General features: G+C 52.5%; 1 protein-coding gene and 2 pseudogenes across 1 annotated transcript; 1 reads left to right on the forward strand and 2 right to left on the reverse strand.

Moving 5' to 3' along the window:
- Positions 1-6,135: 6,135 nt before the first annotated feature.
- On the reverse strand, positions 6,136-7,947 carry SAPIO_CDS3231 (Uncharacterized protein; the record flags this gene model as incomplete). Its single annotated transcript, XM_016786072.1, has 2 exons — positions 6,136-7,817; positions 7,866-7,947. The coding sequence occupies 2 exons, from the start codon at positions 7,945-7,947 to the stop codon at positions 6,136-6,138; spliced, it is 1,764 nt and encodes a 587-aa protein (XP_016644078.1).
- A 630-nt stretch (positions 7,948-8,577) lies between these two features.
- SAPIO_CDS3232 lies at positions 8,578-9,189 on the forward strand (annotated as a pseudogene; the record flags this gene model as incomplete).
- A 1,087-nt stretch (positions 9,190-10,276) lies between these two features.
- SAPIO_CDS3233 lies at positions 10,277-11,557 on the reverse strand (annotated as a pseudogene; the record flags this gene model as incomplete).
- Between the last annotated feature and the right edge of the window lie 752 nt (positions 11,558-12,309).

Raw genomic sequence — 12,309 nt, forward strand, 5'->3', positions numbered from 1 at the left:
GTGGATAAAGAAGACCAACGTGTATCTAGATGGGATTGGGATTGGAATGACAAGACATGCCTTCTCAAAGAGGTAAGGGATATCAGGGTGTAGACTCTCTCCTTTTCTTGCATCTCTGAGTTGTTCCTTCCAATGATTGACTTACTGTGGATCTTCCTTTTTATCCCGCCACGCGCCTTCTTTGTGAATAGGGGCCTTGTCAATACCGGCCTCGAGAACTGTCCTCGGTGCCCAACCTTCCTTCTATGGCCTCCCCTTGTGAGTACAAACTAGCGTAGATCAAGATGACCCACCGCCTCCTCCTCGGCCCTGGCTCGGATGAGGGGGTTTAGTCTGTGATATTTCGTCTCTTTCGTTCCTAGACGCACCCAAAGCAAGTCAGCCCCGTCTTTCCCCCGCCCGCAGTAAGAATTCCCCATCATGATCAACATCATTCCAGTTATCATCGAGACCGGGAAACTCCTTGGAGAGTTCTATTCAGGTTGGCCAAAGTAAGTTCGGAGAAACACCCCCCTCTCCGGCTATAGGTAGTCGGGGAGACCATGCCGGCCGCCCCCTGCACCGTATCCGCTGCTCGGCCGTTAGGCCATGCCAATATGAAGGATAGACAGCTCTTTTGGCCCTGAACCGCTGACGCCGTTGAGTATTTCAAGCCCTTTTTGCCGCATATGGCGCTGTTTACAAGACCCTCTGTCCCGCCGCGGCACAGCCACTATCACATACATCGATCGTTGCACAAGGAATGGACCTTTTGCCCGTGCTTCTCCTGTCCCTTGCTCATGGAGTCCCCACATGCCCATCCACGCGACGGTGGATGAATCTCTCCGATCACGAGACTGCTTGAACTGAACGAACGATGTCTTGCCGTTAGATACGTACCCTATATCTAGATGTCAAGATCTGCAACAACTGCAGTCGCAGCTCCTTGCCTTTGACGATTCTTTAGTACGATTTCGATGACGAGCAGGGCAGGGTATCGGCAGGTCCCCCGCTTTAAACGGTCCGACGGAGGCTAGGACCCGGGGGCTTGCTACTGTCGAGCGCCTTCACCGGCAGTCTCGCTCTCCACTTTTCATGTGTGTTTGTTTAGGCCGACGTCCAGTTGCTCTCGAGGAAGCGGAAGCGGGCAAGGAAAGGAACAAACGAGGGCGGATGCTTGCTCTGTGGCTTTCCTATGTGCTTTGAATCATGAAGAGGAGGGGAGCAACAACCTCTTATACACCTCCTTGCCCACCCACTTGAGATCTTTGAACCTCTGGCCTTCAACCCCCCACCTGCACATCTCAGCTGCTCTCGTTGATCCCCTCTTTGTTCAGAACCTCTATGTAGGTAGGCCCATGTTCATTTTTTTTCCTCAATTTTTCTCTTCTTTTTCTTTTCTCTTTCCATTTCCATCCGGTCGATTGCGGTTACTTGCAGGCGATGTCACAGATACAAGACCTCCCGCAGGAACCCCACGCTGCCATTTGCTGTAACACTGACAAGTAAGGTTCATGCGTTGGTCTTTGCTGCATCATGCCAATATTTCTTGGGGCCTCTAGTCTGTTATGACATCTGATAGGAGTTGAGTGCTTACCATTTCCCGTACTTCATTCAGCGGGCTAAAATTGGAGCCTATCACGAGGAGCCCTCCTGACAGTAGCAACACCAACTTGGTCGGCGGTGATGGCGCTGAAATTATCTACGGAATACCGGCGCCGAATATTGAGCCAATAGTAACGGCGCCGAACGGTACTGAACGGAGAGAAACGGCGCCGGTGCCTGTGGTGGGAGACGAGCCAGGCACGTATCCAGACGGTGGGTTGCGGGCCTGGATCGTTGTTCTCGGCTCGACGGCAGTCATGGTGCCGACCTACGGCCTGATGACAGCCGTGGGTTTATTTCAAGTATACTGGAAAGAGCACCAGCTATCATCCTACTCGAATCCGCAGATCGCCTGGATCATCTCCATCTTCGGTTTCCTTGACATCTTCCTCTCCGGTCCGGCGGGGTTTCTATTCGACCGAGTGGGAGCTCGGAGACTGCTCTTACCTGCAAGTGTGGTCTACTTTTCTGCCTACCTTGGTTTGGCCTTCAGCAGCAGGTACGAGCACTTCATGGCATGCTTCGTCATAGCCGGAAGTAGTGCCTGTAAGTGGGAGCCTGGCACCCTGCACCAAAAAAGAAAACACACACCCCAGAGCCACATTGAAGAAGAAGGAAACCGTGATGCAACCTCTCACCTGTCTGTCCTCATCTAGCCGTTCTGACAACCATCTCCACTGCTGTTATCAGCCATTGGTTTTACCACAGGAAGGGCTTGGCAATGGGCATTGCTACGATGGGATCCGGGATCGGCGGTGTCTTCTTTTCCGCCATTCTACAGCCCCTCTTTGAACGACTTAAATGGAAGGACTGTATGCTGATTCTCAGTTTTATAATATGTGGCTTTGTCACTGTCGGTATTCTCTGCGTCAGCTCGAGGGTCTCACCTAGAACGGATAAGTTCTTCGACTTCTCGTGCTTTAAGTCTCTGAGGTTTCTCTTGACGACATTTAGTGTATCTGGTATGTAAGAGCGTGTACGCCCGCATGTTTCCCAAGACATCGGTATCCTTCCGCTATCCTCTTTCTCTTTCTCCCATGGATTAAGAGGCAGATACCGCTATATGTACCATCAAAACCTCCATCCCATGCCGCACCCAAATGCACATAGGCACACCCATCCACACACCCACACGCAGCAGCCTAGTGCACCTCGCCCACACTTGCATAGACGGGGTGTTTAGCTGTCGGTTGCAATTTCGTTGACTACCATTATTAGAACTAACCTGCATCATCGGCGTAATCATAGGCTTCGAGCTCGTTCTCTTCGCCAGTTGGGGTTTAATACCGACTTACTCCAAGGTAACCTCCCTGGGAAACGAGTTTTATCTCATGTTAGCATTGAACATGTAGGTCACCAAACTACTCCTATTGGCTTGAGAATATCATAATCGGTAATCCTTCTTGCTAATCCTTCGGGTTTTGTCCTTTTTGTCTTTTGAGCAGGGGATCGACACTCGGACGCCTCATCCCCGGCTACCTCGCCGATAGAATGGGAAGCTTCAACGTCACTTTAACCATGACAACCTTTACCTTGTTGGCAATGCTAACGGTCTGGCTACCCGTGGGGAACTCTTCCGAGGTGGGTCTCTACGTTGTGAGCGTATGCCTCGGGTTTGGAACAGGTTCGTTCGTTTCTACATCAGCGACATGTCTAGGTCAACTCTGCGATGTACGCGACATGGGTAAGTACCTGGGAAGCTGCTATACTGTAGTTAGCCTATCAACCTTGGCGAGTACACCGGTTTGTCAGTATATACTCAGCCATAATGGGAGGGCAGCACTCATCTGGTTCCTGGCGGGAGTTTTGGCATCCGCACTCGTGAGCTGCCTTGTGGTGAGGTGGGCTCTTTTGGGTTATCGGTGGGTGTGGCTCGTAAAGGTATAGAATGTGAAATATGAGGAGGCCGAAATGTATCACATTTTTTGGTGGTAAGGTGGCTTCTAGCATGGCGCCCATGGAGGATACGAGGGGGTGCTCTCGTGTATGGGATTCATACATACAGTGATCTAGCATTGGAAGACGCGAGAATCAGCTGGAACTCTGTCCCATTCCACTCATTCTATTTACTCGGTGGTATCCATATATCTCCTTTGTAATTCACTAACTTTAGGGTTCTCTAGGGTTGGGGTTTGGGTTGTTTGCAAGCCTCACACGATGGGGCATTTTGGGACGTTGGGCATACCACCGAGAGGAGTGAAGTCAGCTTAAACGGGAGAATTTACCTTCGTCCAACTACTTCGCAGAGCCCAAGATGCTGTGGTTTTGGCTTCTCGAGTCAGGGAGGGCTGTAAGTGGGTATCTGGCATCCCTCAGTCAAGCTAGTTGTAATATTGAGTACCTTCTATACCCACCCAATAGTGACAATATCGTTACGTGAGACACCAAAACGGACTATCGCCGACCTCCCGACAGATGATGTGCTAATCTAGGCAGCAGACTGCGCACATCCTTTCCCAACAGGCCTGCAGGAACTCGACCTAAGCGGGCTAGATTGCAAGATAGAAACGGAGGAAGCAGTCTTTTGGAGCAGTGAGGCATGTAGCAATACGACGTGTTCTGTGAGGTAAGATGCTACGTCTGGCGGATCGTCTGCTTCCGAGTGGCGGGCTGGCCATCCCACGAACCACTCGTCTGGTCGACGTATCGAGTAGGGTGGGTATATGTGAAAACAAGCTGGCATGCTGTGGGCCTGGCTCTGTTTATGGTCTAGAAGTCTCCTTCCCTTTCCATCCTCATACCTGCAAGGGTGGGTAGGCGTGCTACTGCAGTCTCCCTAGCCTCGAAACCGTAAGACGCAGGCAGACGGCAGCTATCGACTCTTCCGAGTCCCCCGGGGCATTAGAGCAAGACGGGGGGAGGGCAGGGCATTTTAAATCCGTGGGCGACCCAAAATGAGCCCTGCAATAGATGTGATATATGATATTTCTTTCCTTGGGGCGTCTAGGGCCTTTGTTGGCTGAAAACAACCTCTGCTTTGGGAGCTGAGCAGACTCTTGTCCAGAAGAAGGTAGCGCGCCCACGCAAAGGGTCATTCAGTCACTGACCCACCCTCCCGTCCATCGAGTTGTCCCAATGTATGTCGTGGATGGGATGGCAGCTCGGGTCTGTGGACGCCAATGTGGCCGGTTTGGGAAAAGTTTGCGGCCCGAGAGTGTCGGATACCAACGTCTCTTGTCTTTGTACCCGCGAATGGGCGGGCCGGTAAGCTCACGAACCCGGTGAGAGAGAGGAGGCAGCTCGCCATCTCAACATGCCGTCATACCATCGATTAGATTCCGGACTGGATTTCAATACGAAGATATGAGGGCGGCCCTCCTTTCGATCTTCCAACCCTCAAAGCCTGGTGAGAGCCGAGGGAGGGGTCCTGGCCATCGACTGGCCTACTGCATGTTTGGTTCACCTGCATGCGCACCCGTGCCGAGACCCTTAGAACTAAGCCCAACAAGGATCGAATATTAACCCTGGGATCGAACAAAAAGAAAATGGTTAGAACCAAGAAGTAGGCGCAGCAAACTTCGCTCTTTCGCTCTATTTGTTCCTGCTACGTCCGAGGGAAGAGAAGAAACAACATCGGGACTAGTTTGCGTTTGCTTTCTAGCCAATCCCACTCCAGGGAATTGGTGCGTCAAGTTCGCTGGACAAGGTGGCCCACGACATCAACTCCATCGTCCTTGGTGTACACAAGTATGCATGCCCTCGCTTTGAATTGTGTGATTGCGCCAGCCCAGAAATAGGCGAGAAGAGGTCGAGATCAGGGTCAGACATGGTGTGCCATACTCAGTAGTCTCCCCCCATCTGATGTCGAGACCAAGATCTCATAGCAGGGTGTTAATGGGCTTTCCTCTAGGCTTGTTCTATGTCGCACGCCATTCATTTACTGTTTTTAGACCAGGCAAACCAGGATCGGAGCGGACCCGGTGAAGGCTGCACGGGTCCGCGTCCGGGAACTAACGAGGTCAATCAAAGAGGGGCGGAGGGTCTTACGAGGGCGAGACGAGAAAACGGTCTCCGCTCCTCCATATTCCGGGTGAGCAAGTAGGCTAAGCGAGAATGGCGGGAAGTAAGGAGAGAGAGTATGAATAAGAGGAGAGAGAAAGGTAAATGTGATAGAGTATTGAGTAGTTGAGAGGGTTCTCCGTGTCTATTGTGCTTTCGTTTTTAGTTCCTTGCTTTTTATTTCTTTCCCTTTCTTGCCGTTCCCACTTTGTCCTCATTCCTTGACGTTGTCTTCCCCAACAGTCAATGTGGGTATTCGCGCCTTTCGCCATTGAAACTATCCAGACATTCCAGCAGCTCTTTCCTCTGTCCCACCCTAGCGAATAACTAGAACATCGATCCTATTTACCTCTATAAGATAGCATTATACATAAACATGGGACAATGAAAATGAGAAAAAATATATATAAAGGAGGGTATCACAAAAGATCCTTCGGGCCCGACGTATGTCTGTGGTGGGAGGAGATGCGCCCCGCAAGTCAAACCGACACAAATCCACGACGTGTCGGGAATCTGTCGCCAGCGGGGAGGCGATGCTGCATACGCGTTCGCTTAAGATCCCCCGTGCTTCGTGCCCCACAGATCGAAAGACTTCGATCTCCGTTCTTGGCCGGGTGCATGTTGCTGCGACGGGCTCGGCGCGTCGACACCTGCGTCCGGGCTAACGCTGGGCACGACATACGTGCCTGCATCCTTTCCTTGGACGCCATTAGGGCCCTCATCCTTGTCCTCAGCGTCGTCCGCGGAAATTGTCTTGGCTACATTCTGGAGAACGTGGACCAACCCAATGCCAGAGAGGAGTCCTCCCATATGTGACGCCAGATCAGCTTGAGCCGCCTTCGATGGCGCAAAGGCAGCAATGAGGTTCCAAAGCAAAACGGAAATGAGGAAAGCGACGCCGTCCACACCCTCGCTTGGTTCGGCCGGGAAGCCCATGATCCTGAACTTGTCCCAGAGATGGAGCCAGAAGTAGGCAGCCGTAATGCCTAGAACGGCACCCGACGCGCCGAGACTAGCCACGCTCGCGCCATGAACGCAGAGACTGGCTACGTAACCGATGACGCCTGAAGAGAGGTATAGCGCCAGGAAGTTTGCCCGGCCAATCTCATCGTGCAGGCGGTTTCCAATGTAGTAGAGCATGGCCATGTTGAGACCCAGATGGCTAAGCTTCTGGTGAGAGAACATACTTGTGACGAGGGTGACGGGCCTGGGCATGGCGACGACGAGCATAAAGTAATTGTTGAGGAGTCGCCAAAGGGGCGGAATCTTCCACAAGCTCCACACAGCCAAGTTGAGACCGATAAGTGTGGCGACCGTCACGGCACCTGCCGAAAACTCGGGGAAAACTCGATCCTTTGGCTCCGGTGGATTATAGATCATGGCGAAACCTATACATGAGCCCACAAAAAGGATGGCGAAGGTGATGGAAGGTGCCAGACGGTCCCAAGTGGAGAGCTCGGGGGCTTCTTCGATGCCGGAAGTACCTTCCTCCATCCATTTTTGCATTCGGGGGCTGACCGCGCCGCGCTCGACATAGGCCTCAAGCGTGCCCGCAACCGGTTCCCCCTTGACCTTCTTCTCTTCTTCCATACGCTTCTCCTCTGCCTTGATGCGAGCTTGGTTCTTGGCCCGGATAAGATCTATGGCGCTGTGGCCGTAAACGGGGTCCGGTTTATAGTTAATCTCAAGCTCGTCGTCCTTCGGGGAAGCGCTAGTTGTCTCCGGTTCTCCAGCGACACTGGTCGGCGCTTCCTTGTTGCTAGCAGCCTCTTCGCTTGGCTCCTTCAATCCGGCCATTTCCTTTTCCAGCTGCTCAAGCTCGTCCTGCGCCCTCAAACCAGAGTTCATTGTTTCGTCGACGGGGATCTTCTGTCTCAAATACTCCAATGCTGTCTCCTGTTGCTTCTTCGTAAAACATGCCGTATTCGCCTTGTACGCCGGATCGTCGAGAGTACCAGCCACACGTCGGCCGTGTAGAATTCGGAGCAGGGTATTTGCGAATTCGGGCTTCAGTTTAGTGCCGAAGATTCGCGCGACTTCGGCAGGCGTGAGGTCTTTTTTCGAGAACGGCAAACCGTCACGGTCACGGTATGTAGGAGGCAGCTCCTCGTACATGGTGAGGATTTCAGTCACCGCAGGGCGGCGGGTGCCCGAAGGAGAAGCGGAGTCCTCTTTGTACCATTTTACTCGCTCGAGGAACCCGGGTCGTTTCGGCGGCTTCGGGGATGAGCTGGCTAAGAGAGGGGATGCAATGGAAAAATAGCGAACATTGGATGTCCTACATATTGCCTGCCTCGGTATGACGCGTGTCGACAATGCGATCCGGAGGCAGAGCTTCGGACTAGAGAAGCCGAGGAGACTCATGATTCCTAACACATTGGTGGCTCCTGAAGAGAGATGCTGGAGCGTATGCGATGGTCGAGGTACTCCGGAGGACTACAATGTCCTCAGCGAAGGACAATCCGGTCAGAATCACCTAGGAATTGCGTAATTGGTTCGCGCCAAGGGAGGAATTGGGGGCGCGTCCGACGAAGCATTCCAGAATTCGACTGGGGCCGAAACAGTGCTTTTCGGCTTTGAAGATCAATCAATTTTTAGTCGCGTCCCAGATCACGAGATGTTCTAGCACGCGGATAGGGACTGAGATTTGAGTGGCAAATAAATGCACGGTGGGGTGTATTTATTTAGTCAGAACCCCACCTGCTCCAAGAGGCAACAGCAACTGAGAACCAGCAAACACTACATCATCAGTTTGAGAAGGAGCTTGAAACACCCACATCTTCCCAAACTTCCCCAGCACTGAACCGACGGCGCTCCGAGACGCAAAGTCATAGAGTATCTCCGAGAGGCCAAAACACAAACGATAGGCAAAAAGCCATCCAGCGACGACAACTGCAGCGGGAACCAATCCATCTCTTGCTCTCGCCCCCCCAGACCAGTACCTTTGTCTACTCGCCACCCCAAATAAAAACTTCTTCGAAGGAGAGACGAACCATGTCATCCGAAGCCGAGCCCATTTCCCTCGAGCGCTTCGCAGAGGCCCTGAAAGAGCTTCCACTCGTGAGCCTCCGTCTCAAGGTCCTCGAGATCCGCAACTCGGTATCGCACTTGATCTACTCCAACGCCGAGCTGAAACCCTTCGCCGAAGCCAACCCACCCGACGAGGTGTGCGTGGAGGCAATACGTGAAAATGAAGTCGTGCTGGAGCGCATGGCGGGCCGGATATCAATATTGAAATTCGAGGTAGAGGAGAGGGGCGGGAAGTGGGAAGATTTTGAAGCCGGAGTTTTTGAGCGAGATATCCTTGTTAACGGTACAGATGTCGATACTCCTGGTGAGAGTGCCCCCGCGAGTGGGGACGCTTCCGGGAGGCAAGGAGGCGCGGCCGTCGATGGGGAGAGATCACACCCGGCATGGAGCGATGGTACTTTCCAGGTCGGCACGATTAGGCTTGGAGACGGTGGCATAGACACTCGGCAGAATGGGTCTGCGACACGAACGGGGCTGAGCGATGCGGAGCTCGCGAGCCAACTTGAAGAGCGGATGAGAATCCTCGAAGGCGAGGACGATGCCGATGATGCGGAACAAAATGGGCTTCATCTCTAATTCATTTTCCGCCCACGCCTTGCGAAGAAGTCACACAGGGTCATTGCGGACCTTCTTTTACACAACTCACAGCACATTCCAATCTTACAAACAGTGGACACGAGGTTTCTGCGATCATCACTTACGGAATATACAGGCCTGCGAGTCGAGCCTCGCTCCTCCGGCCACCAACCCGTATCCAAACCCCCGCTTCCCTCTCCACCATGGCATCATCACAAGTGCCAACCATCCCCACTGGCCACCGCATAACATAGACCCCGAGCTGAGGGGTTATCATTATGCCTGCGCTCAGAAGGATCAAGCTCTAGCGAGGAATGAGCACATCTCAGAGATATCCATCTATAGTGGGGATGACACACACTCAGTTATCACGCAGGGCCAACATGTAAGGGTAGAGTTGCAGAAGGTCTGGACGCAATGAATCGACTGATACTACCTAAGCATCAAGCGCAAGTAGGTACATAGACAAAATAAAATACAAAGGGGAGACTGTGGGCACCAAGCTGCGCGTCCAAGCTGCGTCCCCTCTCGCAAAAAGGTCGTAATATAATATCTATACTGTCTGCGGGGGAAGGCAACAGAAAAAAAAAAAAAAAAAAGTCCCGCCCCAGATTTTGCTTTTTGAAGTCTCCGTTTGTCTTCGGTTTTGCCCCATTTTGGTCGATGTGTTTTCCTGTTTTTCTCTCTCTTATGACTGGGCTGCTCCGTGCAATCTTGTGAACCACCCTGTTTCCTTGCCTCCCAAACGCCGTGAATAGTTCAAGTAGGAGGAGCCTTGCTAGTGCATCTCGAGCCGCAGCTCCTGAGACTAAAATGCATTGCTTCCTCCCACTGACACCCAATACAAGCAGTTCGGCTTGTCCGATCCGAAACAGAAAGAAAAAAGAATCCACTCAACAGCAGCCGACGGTGCTACGACGATTCTCCGGTATGGGTCATTTCCCTTTATGTATCGTACAGAGCCATAGAAATGGGTTGAAAAAAAACAACAAAGAATGAAGAAGGGGGTGGAATGTATATGCGGGATCGGAGGTTGTCACCGCAGATACCAAGCCTTTGCAAGGCTAGTACGTCTGGGGGGGAGACTTCAAACATCCCATTCCTGCTCTTCCTCCTCCTCATCATCGGGGCCTTGAGTGCTTAGAGCTGAGAACGATCCGTAGGTATTAGCAATGGCAGGTTTTCCATTTGTGAGGGGGGCCTGAGCCTTCTGGACGGGCTCCGCACTCTTGCTGGAGTGGGAAGACTTGGTGGCGACCTTCTCTTCCTTATCGCTAACGGTGGCCTGAGAAGTCTTCTTGCCCTTCTTGGACTTGGTAGACTTCACAGTGTTCCACTCGTCAGCCTCAGTCTCCGACTTGAGCAACTCCAATTGTTCTTCTTCGGATGGAACAGAGACCCAGGTATCAGACTTGCCCGAAGCAACGGAGGCGGAGATGCCCTGAGAAACGGGGGCCGATGGGGCAGCCGGGGCAGGGGCATCAAAAGTATCCAAGAGAGGAGCGGCGGCAGTGGCGGCGGCAGGCTGACCATTGGGCTTTCCAGCATTCCAGGCAGATCCACCATTGACCGAGGCAACGAATTGAGAACCATCCTTGGCGGGGCGTCCCTCAGACACGCGGGCAAGACGGCGCTGGGCCTCCATCAGCTTCTTCCGCTCCTGTTCAGCCTCGTCGTTGGCGGCCTTGGCGGCCTCCGCCTTCTTTCGGTTCTGTCTCTGCTTCTTCGTCAAGGCGGGTTCGGCAGGTTTCTTCTCCTTCTTGGCTTTCTTCGGCTGCTGAGTCTCGGAGGGCAAAATACGGAGGCTGGAAGGACCGGGAGCGGGGGCCTCAAGCATATCATCAACAGCGCCAGCATCAGCCGCAGCTACCTGGGGCGAGGGGACAGGCGACTGATCATCGTCGGCATCAATACCAGCAGTAGAGGAGGGAGGAGAGGCGCGATTCTCGTCATCGAAAGCGTGAACCTGGGCGCGCGACTGCTTTACCGATTTTTGCTTCTTCTGGTCGTTACCAGCCTTGGCGACAAATTGCTTTCCCTGTTTCACACTAGACAGCTGCCTAGCAAATTCCTTGTTGTTGATTTCGTCCTCAGAATCATCGTTACCAACGGCAGGCGAAGGTACAGAAGCTGCGGCGGGCTTTGCCTTGGGGGCAGACTTCTGAGAGGCGGCATCCTGGGCATGTTGCTCGGCTCGCTGCTTCTTAGCGGTCCTCTTTTCCTTTTGAGGTTCGGGGGACTTCGAGGCCTTGCTAGACGGAGCGCCCGGTCGTTTCTTGTTCTTTTGGGTTGAATAATATATAGTAAGACCGATTGCCGCGACTGCGACGTAGCCGCCGATGGTGGTAACGTAAGAAGATGAGCTCATTTTGACAATGATGCTTGCTCTACTTCAAATCGCAATCGTTCGTGGGTGTGCTCGTATCAGGGGTTTTAGACTCGGCAAGGAAGATTTCGTAACAATGCGTCCAACCTGGAATAGTGGCCAATTCCACACCTAGTCGGGACAGATTATTGCTCCAGTCTGTATATATGAGGCTGGAGCTAGGAATCAGCTTGAACAAGTTCCTAGGACAGGCAACCCCAAGTAGTGATAGAGTGCAGATGGGGAAGAACAGGTTGAGAAGGTGATCAGCCTTATATATGCATGAATCAACACATCCCGAACAAGAAGCCTTGATCTCTTAAACCAGGTTTGATGGTAGCTTGTCTTCACCAGAGGAGCTTCTGCAACTCCTGTTGCTCCAAGTTGCGCACCAAGCAGTAGGCTAGCAGGCAATACTAAACCACAGCCTTTGAACTCAAAAAGGAGCGAGGATTAATAGTAAGGGAAAGGGCTGACAAAAGGAAGGGAGAATAGGTAAATCAATGGGTAAAAAAGGAAAGGAAAGGGGGAAAGGAGGACGAGATGTTAGAGGAATAAATTCAGTGGTCGTGTTGATGGACGTGTTCAGATGGATCTTGGCAGTAGGGGGCAAAAATTAGAGAAACGCCAGGTGTCGGCTTCACACCATTCGGGAAATTATCGGCTCAATACATTGATCCTCCTGCCTTCTTCAGCGATGATGTGATGATGTTTGACTGCTCTTTGTCCCAACAATGAACAATAAATCTTCCGCT

This window comes from Scedosporium apiospermum (genome assembly GCF_000732125.1).
Source record: "Scedosporium apiospermum strain IHEM 14462 chromosome Unknown SEQ_SAPIO_0088, whole genome shotgun sequence".
Taxonomy (NCBI): domain Eukaryota; kingdom Fungi; phylum Ascomycota; class Sordariomycetes; order Microascales; family Microascaceae; genus Scedosporium; species Scedosporium apiospermum.